The 15182-nt window shown below is 46.1% G+C and overlaps 1 protein-coding gene across 1 annotated transcript in view; it reads right to left on the bottom strand.

Annotated features, from left to right (window-relative positions):
- Positions 1-1461: 1461 nt before the first annotated feature.
- Positions 1462-15182, bottom strand: part of LOC134983936 (zinc finger protein OZF-like) — a 61150-nt gene continuing 47429 nt past the window's right edge. Inside the window, exon 6 of the mRNA XM_063949546.1 lies at positions 1462-4234. Coding sequence (XP_063805616.1) covers positions 2958-4234 — 1277 coding nt within the window. The 3' untranslated portion in view covers positions 1462-2957. The remainder of the gene's footprint in view (positions 4235-15182) is intronic.

Here is a 15182-nt window from a genome sequence, read left to right as displayed (position 1 = left end):
TAAAAATTATCTTGGGAATCTGCCACCTTTTATCAGGAGATTCCCAAGCCTTTTCACAAAGAGTGTTCAGTTCATGAGAGGGGAGAAGCGTCACCTCGGGCTTCTTTCCCTTATACAAACAAACCCTTGTATCAGGAACAGCAGGCACTTCGGAAATATGTAAAACATCTTTAATAGCCACAATCATGTACTGAATACTCTTAACCAATTTTGGATGTAAACAGGCCTCACTATAGTCGACACTGGAGTCAAATTCCGTGTTGGTATCCGTATCAGCTATTTGGGTAAACGAACGCTTTTGTGACCCTGAGGGGGCCTGTACATGAGACAAGGCGTCCTCCATTGATTTTCTCCACGTTTGTGTCCGAGAATCAGATTTATCCAGCCTTTTAGACAATAATGCCACATTTGCATTCAATGTACTCAACATATTCAGCCAATCAGCAGTTGGCGGTGCCGACAGAGTCACTCCCAAATCCTTCTCTGCGCCCCCAGCAACTTCCTACGGGGAGGAGCACTCAGCCTCAGACATGTCGACACACCGTACCGACACACACACACACTGGCTATAGGGGACAGACCCACAGGGAAGCCTGTTGGAGAAACACAGAGGGAATATACCAGCTCCCACCCCAGCGCCTATATCAATACTGAGAAAGATTATCAGACTGCCTGCGCTGTTATAATAGCACCAAAATAACTGTCCCCCCCCCCCCCCGCTTTGCTCTCTGTACTTGATCAGGAGATTGGAGGTCCGGGCCAGCGTCTCTGCAGTCTGTGAATAGAGAAAATGGCGCTGGTAAGCTGCGAGGGCTAAGCCACGCCCCCAACCCGGCACGCTGTAGTCCCGCTCAATTTCGAATATTTATACTGGCGGGGGCTTATATTTAGTGCTCAGGCACTTATAATACAACTTGTTTAGCCAGTTTATGCCTCAGTAACATGCTGCCCAGGGCGCCCCCCCTGCGCCCTGCAACCTGTAAGTGCCGTTGGAAGTATGTGTGGGAGCATGGCGCGCAAGCGCGACCGCTGCGCTGTACCTCATAACTGAAGTCTTCTGCCGTCACTGAAGTCTTCTGTCTTTTATATACTCACCCGGCTTCTTTCTTCTGGCTTCCGTGAGGGGGTTGACGGCGCGGCTCCGGGAACAAGCAGTAAGGCGCACCAAGTGATCGAACCCTCTGGAGCTAATGGTGTCCAGTAGCCTAAGAAGCAGAGCCCTTAACTCAGAAGAAGTAGGTCTGACTTCTCTCCCCTCACTCCCACGATGCAGGGAGCCTGTAGCCAGCAGGTCTTCCTGAAAATAAAAAACCTAACAATAAAGTATTTTAGAGAAACTCAGTAGAGCTCCCCTAGTGTGTGTCCAGTCACTCCTGGGCACAAAGTCTAACTGGGGGAGGGGCATAGAGGGAGGAGCCAGTTCACACCCATTCAAAGTCTTATAGTGTGCCCATGTCTCCTGCGGATCCAGTCTATACCCCATGGTCCTTTTGGAGTCCCCAGCATCCTCTAGGACGTAAGAGAAATTAGAAGTTAGCTCCGCTTCAACTTCTTGAACCCATGCTTCAATAGCTTTTGCAGCCCAAGAAGCCACTATGGCAGGTCTATGCACAGCACTCGCAAGAGTGTATATAGACTCCAAGCAACCCTCCACACGCTTCTCCGTCGGTTCCATCAGAGAGGTGACGGTAGTTACAGGCAGAGTAGAAGACACCACCAAAACGTGCAACATGTGAGTCCACCTGAGGTGGCGTTTCCCAATTTTTACTTAACCCTGCAGCGAGGGGATAACGAGCGAGCATCTTTTTAGACAGGGAGAATTTCTTTCCTGGAGACTCCCAGGACTCCTGACGTATGTCAACTAAATGGTCAGAATGTGGCAAAACTAATTTAGTAACCTTCTGACGTTTGAAGTTATTAGGTTTCTTAGACGTATCTGGAGGTTCAGTTTCATCATCAATCTGAATAATCAGTTTGATAGCCTCCAAGAGGTCAGGAACATCCACCTGTGTTGTAGATTCCCCATCAGAAGCATCTGCATCAGTGTCTGATGGGTCAGTATATACGCCATCTTCATCGGATGAAGTATCTGAAACATGCATGGATTGTGAGGAAGAAATGGCCCGCTTAGATGACCCTTTGGTCCTAGTGAGGCGAGGGTCAGGCTTTTGTTTAACCAAGGACCCTGGCGCACTTAGCCCCCGTCTGGGTACAGAATATAGGGATAGCAATATGTGTGAGATACACAGAATAGGAACCCCACAGCAGCTATTGGCACACACAGTCATATATACAATGCAGAAATTATTACAAACAATAAAACTGCACTGGACTAGCAATACTAAAGTAAAGCTATGTATGTATATCACAGGATATTTGTACTAAATATCCCTGTAGTTATGCACTTGTTCTTTACTAACGCGGTCTAAACGACATGTAGAATACTTAAGTGTCCTGTAAATGCACAGCGCTGATGAGGCATGGCGGCTTTACAGAGGATACATTGCCCAGCAGCTCTGTGTAATGGCGCCCAAACGCTGACAGGGAGTGAGGGAGAGAGATGCAGCTCCAGGGCGGGAACATCTGCTGTAAATGGCGACTGGGGCTACAGGTCAGAGCCTTATCCCCTCTGCTGGACTTCACCACCGGGTACTATGGAGCCTCTATTAAATGGATTTTGGTAAATACGACCTGTGCTCCTTGCCCTGGTGGATATAGTGGGGTCCCTGCACTTTTCAGGGCTGTCTAGCGCCGCCATCCCTGTTAGCTGCCTGCACTGCAGGAACCAACTTACAAACTGAGCTCCAGTGCCTGGAGGCGGGGATATAGAGGAGGCGATGCAGTGCATCTTGGGAAGTCAAAGCTTTAGCCTGTTGGTGCCTCGGATCAAGATCCAACTCTACACCTCGATGTTATTCCCTGTGGAATACCAGTGTACCCCGCTGCAGAAAGCTGATTTATATGGAAAACATTTCCGGCTCAGAGCTTGGAAATGGCTTCTCACCTGTGTGACTTTTCTCGTGTGTAACTAAATATGATTTCCGTGTAAAACATTTCCCACACTCAGAACATGGAAATGGTTTCTCACCTGTGTGAAGTCTCTGATGTGTAACAAGATTCGATTTACGTGTAAAGCAATTCCCACACTCAGGACACGGAAATTGCTTATCACCTGTATGACTTCTCTGATGCATAACAAGATTTGATTTATGTGCAAAACATTTCCCACACTCAGAACATGGAAATTGCTTCTCACCTGTGTGACTTCTCTGATGTGTAACAAGATTTGATTTAAGTGTAAAGCATTTCCCACACTCAGGACATGGAAATGGCTTTTCCCCTGTGTGACTTCTCTCATGTCTAACAAGTTGTAATTTCTGTGGAAAGCATTTCTCACACTCAGAACACGGAAATTGCTTCTCACCTGTGTGATATTTCTGATGTACAACAAGATTTGCTTTATGTAGAAAACATTTCCCACACTCAGAACATGAAAATGGCTTTTCACCTGTGTGACTTCTTTCATGTATAACAAGATGTGATTTCTGTAGAAAGCATTTCCCACAATCAGTACAAGGAAATGGCTTCACACCTGTGTGACTTCTTTCATGTATAACAAGATATGATTTCTGTGGAAAGCATTTCCCACACTCAGAACATGGAAATGGCTTCTCACCTGTGTGAATTCTCTCATGTCTAACAACTTGTGATTTCCGTGTAAAGCGTTTCCCACATTCAGAGCATGGAAACAATTTGTCACCTGTGTGATGTTTCTGATGTGTAACAAGAGATGATTTCTGTGTAAAACATTTTCCACACTCCGAACATGTAAATGGTTTCTCACCTGTGTGAATTCTCTCATGCATAACAAGAGATGATTTCTGTGGAAAGCATTTCCCACACTCAGAACATGGAAATGGTTTCTCACCTGTCATAGCTGACCGATTAGTAATTAGCTTTGTGTTCTGTGTAGAACATTTGGCATCTTTAGAACTGAGAAGTATTTTATCTTCAGTATGAAGTGTAACAGATTCACCTATATCTGATGTATCAGGAAAACATTTCCCATGGTTAGACGGATTAGATGCTGTATCTGCACTTTGTGTTACTGGATGTATAACTGGGGTAATTGACTTTTCTTCTGGATAATCTTGTGTGATGACATTATCTTCTATACCACCATCTGGAGATAAACTGAGACGTTCCTCTGAGGAATTCCTGCTGCTGTGTCCACCTGCGGAGAGTAACATAGGTAACTAGAGCAACAATTCCCTGTAACAAGATTCATTCTGAAATAAAATCTATGCTGAATGCCACAAAGTGACCATCAAATGAATAAACTGAAGATGTTTCATGAAACAACTTATTACTCTCTGACTGACACATTAAATTGGGCTCATTTATACCAGTGTGTATATGGTTATTACTGTCATGTGTTATGTCTGCGCTGATATAGGATTTATTATGAACTATTGTGTGACTTATAATAAAAGCGAAATAACACATCTGGCTCCTAAGTGGCAGAAAAGATGCACAATTACCATGAGGTGTAAGAAAAGCCACAAATGTATCAGCGCAGAGTATTCCCCCTGTTTGTATAATAGTTACAATAGATCTGTATGTACACTAGAATTATTGCAGATTTCTGAGACTGTGTAAAACCTGCACGTCCAGGGCAGCAGCGTATATGGATATAATCTTGAAGTCGAAAATATTATAGCCACATGCATCACGTGCAAACACCACACAGAGTGGCCTCAGTACGCGTGCTTGTTCTGCTGTGCGTGCGCATACTCGCACGTTGCGTATATTGGCACATGAAGTCCTGCGTATTAATGCGTGGTATGAGTAAATACAGTAACATACGCATTCGCATGGAAAAGCCACAAAGACATATCTGATATTTAATCCACATAGTACATAATTTACACATAGTCTACACGCATCACACCAGCAAGTTACATTTGCTTTTGAAGTATAACAACAGAAGAGATTCAACTTTACAGGATATGAGAGGACAGAATTAGGTTAGGATGTGGTGTTTGGTATCCAGATGTACAGTATTTCAAGGGCAATATTCTGATGACAGTTTGCAGAAAGTAGCACGCTCCTGCGCATAGATATGCGCAGGAATACATTATCATCACACTGTATTTACTGTACTCCTGATATTCAGCGGGAACCCAGTGGAGGACACCTGCAAGTGCACAGGGACCAGGCATCACCCACCTATTCAAACCAACCTATGACCCCTCATGTTTTGTAAATGACCAGCCCTTTGACCTATGAAAGAAGAGATAACAGTTTCCTTTGTTTCATGCTTTGGACCATTGTATAAAAGCCAAGCCTCCTGGACGGTCTCAGTCTATTCTCTGAAGGTCATCTTTCCAGAAGGTCATCTTTCCAGATTGACTGAGGACCGGATCCGGGTGGCGCAGGCGAACAAACGTATGTATCCATTGGTTGTAGCCTTTTCTCTTGTATTGTATTTGTCTGTGAACTCCCTTTTAAGTAAATATTTGTTACTGCGTTGGACCACAACATAACATATACAATTGGTGTTGCATTCCTTTCCTGCTAGGGGTTTAAAGTGTATTCGGGTGCACGTGTAGCTACTTTGTGCTTACAGCGTGCTTACGCAACGTGTACGCATTTCATAGAGGTTTATTACACACACGCTTAGTGGTCGCAGCGGCCTGAACACTTATGTATTAAGGTATTGATTTTTCCTGTAAGTTAAACGAACTTATCAATTGGGGACTCACCCGGTTCACCACATACTTACAGACTTGCAGGCCATAACGGACTTTGATTTATCAACAAAGGGTGGAGACACATCTTAAGTAACCTTGCACTGTGTTTAAAACCATCTTGTGTTGTTAGACCATGTCTGTTCTGTATAGTATTAGAGGTGCTGGTGTAATACGAGGGACAAACAGGAAAAAAGCCGTTTATTATTTGTGTAACTTTTAGCGTGAAAGCGTACACAAAGCGTACCGATACTTTGCATACATTCTCACATATTGTTGCCATATGTTATAATAGTCACTATAGATCTGTGTGAAATCGGATACATTTATTTTATATATATATATATATATATATATATATATATATATATATATTTGAATTCGTGTGCTAAGGGAGTAATTAAAAACCATGAAACGCAGTTCCGGCCTAAATGTTTAGGTACACACTCAAAAGAGGATTAGCTGTGTGGGTGACTTCCGGAGAGGGTAAGAAACAATTGTGTGTTGTGTTAGTGAGCAGTAGTATTTTGTTGCTCACATTTATTGTGATATAGCGTGGATTAGTGAGTTGCGAACACATCTAGTACACGTGGTACGGTACGAGAGGAAAGTGTACAGGAGCGCGCATGTGGCGCAGGGACGCGCAAGGTCACATGTTTACGCAAGGTTGCGTGAAGTTGCGAGCGCAAGTTATAACCGCACAATAGCAGTTCAATTTAAGGCGGGATAAAAGACATTTATACAATAGCAGATAACGATCTGATTTTAAAAGCAGATTATTATAATACATTGTTTAAACTGTACTACCTCTGGGATAGGCTATCAATTAAAGGGAGTGATATTTTTCTGTACAGAAAAACATTGTCTATTTGTGTGGGGTGAAAGTAGGAGTGGACGTATTGAACCTCGAAAAACCGGATCCCGTGGACAAAACGCCTGAGCTAGAAGGGCCTCAGCTGCGAGAAAGGGTCGTAACCTAGCACATTTAACGAAGTTTGGCACGTACTAAAACGTGTTGGAGGAGCGTAAAAGTTTGTGATTTGTGAAGTGTTTTAGTGTTACGCTCCGGCTGAGGAGCGCAGCTTAAAATCGACTCCCGTGATCGTAGGGCATATAGCTAACAAGTATCTATAGGCCGTGCGATTGCACCGCATGTCCATGTGTTGTGCGCAGCACAACATGATACCATTTGTGTTATTTTGCGTAGGTGTGTCATCGGTGCTTTGTAAAGCATACGCAGGTGTGATTGTGTAAACAAGGGGTTTTCACTGATGTTCTTAAGGAAATCTCCCTGGTAGACATTCGCTGGAAAGGGTGATCTATGGTATGTTTCTCACCCTATAAAAATTCCAGAGGAAAGATACCGAAAAGGAATATTTAGCTGGCCCTCTCAGGAAAATATTCCAACAGAACCTTCACCGAAAGAAATTACGGTGCTGAAGGGTCTGATAGCAGTCCGAAGGTTGGGTACATCGCGATCCCACTATTTACAGTGGGTCGCAGTACAGGCCAGCAGGGACTGGAGTGAGTGAAAGCACTCAATAAGGACTTTCACCACTTTTCTTTGTGCATTTGGGGATTGTGTTTAAAAGGCCCACAATGGGAGCCAAGTGCACAAGCGAGAGGCGTTTGGCGGCCAGGGTTCAGGCTGAAGAGATAGGGCCTAAAGGGTCTGCAAGGTTAGTAATGTGTGGAAAGTATGGTCTGCACGTAGAGGCTTTTTGTGACAAATGGAGATGTATGACTGCGGGGGCTAAGGCATCATTTCCTAGGATGGGTAGTTTTAAACCAGAGGTACTGCAGAATGTAAGGAATAGAATATGTCTGATCGAGTCTAAGGAACAAAGGATCAGACATAATGACTGTTTAAATATATGGCAACAAGAGGGAGATGTGCAAAGGGAGATGGCTCGCACAGCCAGTTCCAAACCTGATAGGAATGTGACTGCAAGCACACCATCGCCGACACATGTCGATGGGGAGAGAAAAGCTACAACCAATGGTACATCGGCAAAGGATAGGAATATTCATGTAAATTGTATTAACCCTGACCCATGCATATTGTACCCTGTCTTAAGTTCTCTCCAAGGTCATAGGTCGAAGGAAGATGATGGATCCAGCCTAATCTCAGCCCTCATCCAGGCAGCCACCTTGCAGGAAACTCAGGTGGGCAGGGCCCAACAAGTAAGAACAGTGACGGTGTCTCCCACTGAAGGGACGGGTGAGATCATAGCCACCGGTAAGTGTGAGACTGTTCATTACGCAGAGACAGTAACACCTCACAGTGAGCCGATTAGGAATGGAATGGTAGGGTTACATCCTGTCTTGGTAGTAGCAACTCCCAATGGGAGAACCGATAGCCAGGGAGTAACACTCACCAGGAATGCAGCAATGTATTGCCCGTGGACCAGATCAGAACTGCGGTCAATCATTTCAGAATTCACTGATCCCCGGAGACATTTAGCCAGATGTCAGAAGTTTATTAAGGACCTGGGTAATGCCCATGAACCTACAAACAAAGATTGGCGGAGACTTTTGAAAGCGTGCCTACCCCCTAATATTGACACCCAAAAATGTATCACGGATTGTAAGATAGAGTCAGACGATCCTCTGACTGACGAATACAATCAGGAGAACGTGGAACGAATTGACATACAACTAGGATTGTACTTCCTATTGTTGTCCAGTGGAATCAAATTTTCTCCATAAAACAGAGAGAAAATGAACTGACATCCGAATATTTCCATAGGCGACATCCGAATATTTCCATAGGGCCTTACAAATAATGGCTAGTTACACTGGGGTAACGGATATAAGGAACGATGCAAATTACAGGGAGGTGGCTGTCTCTGTGCTAATGGACGGGCTCAATAAGGCATTGAAGGTCAGGGTACAGACTTCTTTGCCTAATTGGAGAGGGGTCACAGTAGACACTCTCAGAAAGTGCGCTATCGAGAATGACAGGAATATCTCCAAACACAGAGAACAGCAGAAGAAGAGGCTGAGGATGGTAAGCATACAGGCACTTAAAGGGATGTCTAATCAACCAAGATCCGAGGCCCCTAAAGACTGTAAACGAGCAGGAATATGTTATATTTGTAGAAAGGAGGGGCATTTTGCTAGGGATTGTAGGAGTAATGGGACACATAGTAAATATAGACCCCCTAGACAAAGAACACGAGCCACGTTATCAAACACATAGACGGGACCAAGTGACATATAGTAAGAATTTAGAGCCATATAGAAAACACTAATTCGGTAAATGGGAATAACGAGAAAAATGCAACGTTACCCTTTGACAAAACCTGCAAAAGTTATGACTGGGCCTCTATGATGCTAAACCTTTTTCTTTTTTTCCTAGCAGCAGTGGCCCCTGACTAACTTAATCAACAGAGACTTGTTAAAATAGGATTTTAATACCTACCGGTAAATCCTAGTCCGTAGAGGATGCTGGGGTCCACTTCAGTACCATGGGGTATAGACGGTTCCGCAGGAGCCATGGGCACTTTAAGACTTTTCAAGGGTGTGATCTGGCTCCTCCCTCTATGCCCCTCCTCCAGACCTCAGTATAGGAAATGTGCCCAGGGAGACGGACATTTCGAGGAAAGGATTTACTTTTAAACTAATGGTGAGATTCATACCAGCTCACACCTCAACCATGCCGCACTACATGGCATTCAACTTAACACATGCCAACGGGCATGAACAATTGCAGCAACATGCTGAAAGTAATCATAACACAACACTTGTGTAACTACAAAACTAACAACTGCAGGTAAAGTACATACTGGGACGGGCGCCCAGCATCCTCTACGGACTAGGAGAAAAGGATTTACCGGTAGGAATTAAAATCCTATTTTCTCATACGTCCTAGAGGATGCTGGGGTCCACTTCAGTACCATGGGGTTATACCAAAGCTCCAGTACGGGCAGGAGAGTGCGGATGACCCTGCAGCACCGACTGATCAAACTTGAGGTCCTCATCGGCCAATATGTCAAACTTGTATAATTTTGCAAACGTGTTTGCCCCTGACCAAGTAGCTGCTCGGCAAAGTAACGCCGAGACCCCCCCCCCCCGGGCATCCGCCCGGGATGAGCCCACCTCTCTAGTAGAATGGGCATTTACAGACTTCGGTATCGGCAATCCTGCCGTGGAATGAGCGTGCTGAATCGTCCCTCTGATCCAGCGCGCAATGGTCTGCTTAGAAGCAGGACACCCAATCTTGTTGGGAGCATACAGGATAAACAGAGCCTCTGTTTTCCAAATCCTAGCTGTTCTTGCGACATAAATTTTCAAAGCTCTAACCACATCAAGAGACTTTGACTCGGTGAAGGTGTCAGTAGCCACTGGCACCACAATAGGCTGGTTTATATGGAAAGACAAAACCACCAAGAAATTGTTGGCGAGTTCTCAACTCTGCCCTATCTTCATGGAAGATCAGGTAAGGGCTCTTGTGAGACAAGGCCCCCAACTCAGACACCCGCCTTGCGGAAGCCAAGGCCAATAGCATGACCACTTTCCAAGTGAGAAACTTAAATTCTATCTCCTGTAGAGGTTCAAACAAATCCGATTGAAGGAATTGCAACACCACATTAAGGTCCCATGGTGCCAATAAGGCCGATATCTGCACCTTGACTGAACCCAATCTTAGGCCCGCATCCACACCAGCCTGCAGAAAATGGAGAAAACGTCCCAAGTGAAACTCTTCCGTAGGAGCCTTCTTGGATCCACACCAAGACACACATTTTCTCCAAATACAGTGATAATGTCTAGACGTTACTCCTTTCCTGGCCTGAATAAGAGTGGGGATGACTTCTTTGGGAATACCCTTACGGGCTGGGATCCGGCGCTCAACAGCCATGCCGTCAAACGCAGCCGCGGTAAGTCTTGATCCACACACGGCCCCTGCAGCAGCAGGTCCTCGCGAAGAGGAAGAGGACGAGGATCTTCTACGAGCAACTCCTGAAGAACTGGATACCACGCCCTCCTTGGCCAGTCTGGGACATTGAAGATCGCTTGAACCTTTGTTCTTCTTATGAGCTTTAGAACTTTTGGTATCAGTGGAAGTGGAGGGAAGACATACACCGACCGAAACACCCACTGGGTCACTAGTGCATCCACTGCTATTGCTTGAGGGTCTCTCGACCTGGAACAATATCTCTGAAGCTTCTTGTTGAGACGAGATGCCATCATGTCTACTTGAGGAACACCCCAAAGACTTGTCACCTCTGCGAAGACTTCTTGGTGGAGGCCCCACTCTCCTGGATGGAGATCGTGTCTGCTGAGGAAGTCTGCTTCCCAGTTGTCCCCTCCCGGAATGAAAATTGCAGACAGAGCTCTTGCATGTCTTTCTGCCCAGAGGAGGAGCTTTGTCACCTCTGCCATTGCCGCTCTGCTTTTTGTTTCGCCCTGACGGTTTATGTATGCGACTGCTGTTACATTGTCCGACTGGATCTGCACGGGTTGATCTTGAAGAATATGCCCTGCTTGTAGAAGGCCGTTGTAAATGGCTCTCAATTCCAGAACGTTTATGTGAAGACAGGATTCCTGACTTGACCATTTTCCTTGGAGCTTTTTCCCTGTGTGACTGCTCCCCAGTCTCGGAGACTTGCATCCGTGGTTACTAGGACCCAGTCCTGAATCCCAAACCTGCGTCCCTCTAATAGTTGAGAACTGTGCAGCCACCACAGGAGCGAAATCCTGGCTTTGGAGGACAGGATTATCTTCTGGTGCATGTGTAGGTGGGATCCGGACCACTTGTCCAACAGGTCCCACTGGAATCGGCCAAACTGTATGGCCTCGTAGGCCGCTACCATCTTTCCCAACAACCGAATGCATTGAAGGATCGACACTCTTGTTGGTTTCAAAATCTGTTTGACCATTCTCTTGATTTTCAGAGCCTTTTCTACCGGAAGAAATACCCTCTGTACTTTTGTGTCCAGTATCATCCCCAGGGAGGACAATCTTGTCGTCGGCCAAACTGCGACTTCTGAAAATTCATGATCCAACCGTGTTGTTGGAGTACTGACAGGGAGAGTGCAATGTTTTGTATCAATCGTTCCCTGGATCTCGCTTTTATCAGGAGATTGTCCAGGTAAGGAATTATATTGACTCCTTGTTGTCGAAGGAGGACCATCATCTCTGCCATCACCTTGGTGAATACCCTCGGTGCCGTGGAGAGTCCGAACGGCAACGTCTGGAACTGGTAATGGCAATCCTGTACTGCGAATCTCAGATAAACTTGATGAGGAGGATAAATGGGAACATGCAAGTAAGCATCTTTTATGTCTACTGACACCATGAAGTCCCCTTCCTCCAGACTGGAAATCACTGCCCTCAGAGATTCCATTTTGAACTTGAATCTTTTCAGGTAGAGATTCAGAGATTTCAGGTTTAAAATTGGTCTGACAGAGCCGTCCGGCTTCGGAACTATGAAGAGGTTTGAATAAAAACCTTCTCCCTGTTGTGACAAGGGTACCAGTACAACGACCTGATCCTGACCAAATTTTTTAATTGCAGCTGTTACTACTTCTCTGTCCGGAAGACAAACTAGTAAGGTCGATTTGAAAAATCGGCATGGGGGGACGTCTTGAAACTCCAGTTTGTTGCCATGGAACACTATTTGCAAGACCCATGGGTCCAGGCCAGATTGAACCCAGAGCTGACTGAAAAGTTTCAGACGTGTTCCCACCCGAGCGGACTCCCGCACAGGAGCCCCAGCGTCATGCTGCAGACTTGGCAGAAGCCGGGGTTGATTTCTGCTCCTGCGTTCCCGGAGACGCTGTGGACTTTTTTCCTCTTCCCCTCCCTCTACCCGCAAAGAAAGGGAGACCTTTACCCATTTTGTATTTGTTGGGCCGAAATGACTGTATCTTAGAGTGATGTGTCTTTTTTGTCGGTGCAGGAGCATAAGGCAAGAATGTCGACTTACCTGCGATAGCCGCAGAGACTAAAGCAGCCCATCTCCAAACAAGGCCTCACCTTTACACGGGAGAGCCTCCATATTTCTTTTGGAATCTGCATCAGCATTAAATTGGCAAATCCACAACGCCCTCCGAGCTGAGAGTGCCATGGTAGCAGCTTTTGAACCCAAGAGACCAATATCTTTCATGGCTTCTAGCCTGTATGCAGCAGCGTCTTTAATATGACCTAAAGTTAGGAGTATCTCGTCTCTATCTATCGTGTCAATTTCAGATGACAAGTTATCTGACCATTTTTCGATAGCCCTACTCATCCTCGCACAAGCAATGGGGGCCTGAGTAGCGTACCATTGGCCACATAAAATAAGATTTTACTTACCGATAAATCTATTTCTCGTAGTCCGTAGTGGATGCTGGGGACTCCGTCAGGACCATGGGGATTAGCGGCTCCGCAGGAGACAGGGCACAAAAATAAAGCTTTAGGATCAGGTGGTGTGCACTGGCTCCTCCCCCTATGACCCTCCTCCAAGCCTCAGTTAGGATACTGTGCCCGGACGAGCGTACACAATAAGGAAGGATTTTGAATCCCGGGTAAGACTCATACCAGCCACACCAATCACACCGTACAACTTGTGATCTGAAACCAGTTAACAGTATGACAACGTAGGAGCCTCTGAACAGACGGCTCACAACAAGAACAACCCGATTTTTTTGTAACAATAACTATGTACAAGTACTGCAGACCAATCCGCACTTGGGATGGGCGCCCAGCATCCACTACGGACTACGAGAAATAGATTTATCGGTAAGTAAAATCTTATTTTCTCTAACGTCCTAGTGGATGCTGGGGACTCCGTCAGGACCATGGGGATTATACCAAAGCTCCCAAACGGGCGGGAGAGTGCGGATGACTCTGCAGCACCGAATGAGAGAACTCCAGGTCCTCTTTAGCCAGGGTATCAAATTTGTAGAATTTTACAAACGTGTTCTCCCCCGACCACGTAGCTGCTCGGCAGAGTTGTAATGCCGAGACCCCTCGGGCAGCCGCCCAGGATGAGCCCACCTTCCTTGTGGAATGGGCCTTGACAGATTTAGGCTGTGGCAGGCCTGCCACAGAATGTGCAAGTTGAATTGTGCTACAAATCCAACGAGCAATCGTCTGCTTAGAAGCAGGAGCACCCAGCTTGTTGGGTGCATACAGTATAAACAGCGAGTCAAATTTTCTGACTCCAGCCGTCCTTGAAATATATATTTTCAATGCCCTGACAACGTCCAGCAACTTGGAATCCTCCAAATCGCTAGTAGCCGCAGGCACCACAATAGGCTGGTTCAGGTGAAACGCTGACACCACCTTAGGCAGAAAATGAGGACGCGTCCGCAGTTCTGCCCTGTCCGAATGGAAAATCAGATATGGGCTTTTATACGATAAAGCCGCCAATTCTGACACTCTCCTGGCTGAAGCCAGGGCCAGTAGCATGGTTACTTTCCATGTAAGATATTTCAAATCCGCCGATTTGAGTGGCTCAAACCAATGGGATTTGAGAAAATCCAAAACTACATTAAGGTCCCACGGAGCCACTGGGGGCACAACCGGGGGCTGTATATGTAGTACTCCTTTTACAAAAGTCTGGACTTCAGGAACTGAAGCCAATTCTTTCTGGAAGAAAATCGACAGGGCCGAAATTTGAACCTTAATGGACCCCAACTTGAGGCCCATAGACAATCCTGTTTGCAGGAAATGTAGGAATCGACCCAATTGAAATTCCTCCGTGGGGGCCTTCCTGGCCTCACACCACGCAACATATTTTCTCCAAATGCGGTGATAATGTTGTGCAGTCACCTCCTTCCTGGCTTTAACCAGTGTAGGAATGACCTCTTCTGGAATGCCTTTTTCCCTTAGAATTCGGCGTTCAACCGCCACGCCGTCAAACGCAGCCGCGGTAAGTCTTGGAATAGACACGGTCCCTGCTGAATCAGGTCCCGTCTTAGAGGTAGAGGCCACGGATTTTCCGTGAGCATCTCCTGAAGTTCCGGGTACCAAGTTCTTCTTGGCCAATCCGGAGCCACGAGTATCGTTCTTACTCCCCTTTGCCGTATAATTCTCAGTACTTTGGGTATGAGAGGCAGAGGAGGAAACACATACACTGACTGGAACACCCACGTTGTTACCAGAGCGTCCACAGCTATTGCCTGAGGGTCTCTTGACCTGGCGCAATACCTGTCCAGTTTTTTGTTGAGGCGAGACGCCATCATATCCACCTTTGGTTTTTCCCAACGGTTCACAATCATGTGGAAGACTTCTGGATGAAGTCCCCACTCTCCCGGGTGTAGATCGTGTCTGCTGAGGAAGTCTGCTTCCCAGTTGTCCACTCCCGGAATGAACACTGCTGACAGTGCTATCACATGATCTTCCGCCCAGCGAAGAATCCTTGCAGCTTCTGCCATTGCTCTCCTGCTTCTTGTGCCGCCCTGTCTGTTTACGTGGGCGACTGCCGTGATGTTGTCCGACTGG

This window comes from Pseudophryne corroboree, assembly GCF_028390025.1.
Source record: "Pseudophryne corroboree isolate aPseCor3 chromosome 3 unlocalized genomic scaffold, aPseCor3.hap2 SUPER_3_unloc_3, whole genome shotgun sequence".
NCBI lineage: Eukaryota > Metazoa > Chordata > Amphibia > Anura > Myobatrachidae > Pseudophryne > Pseudophryne corroboree.
The sequence above is the reverse complement of the archived record's forward strand: the minus strand, read 5'-3'. Positions and strand labels throughout refer to the sequence as shown.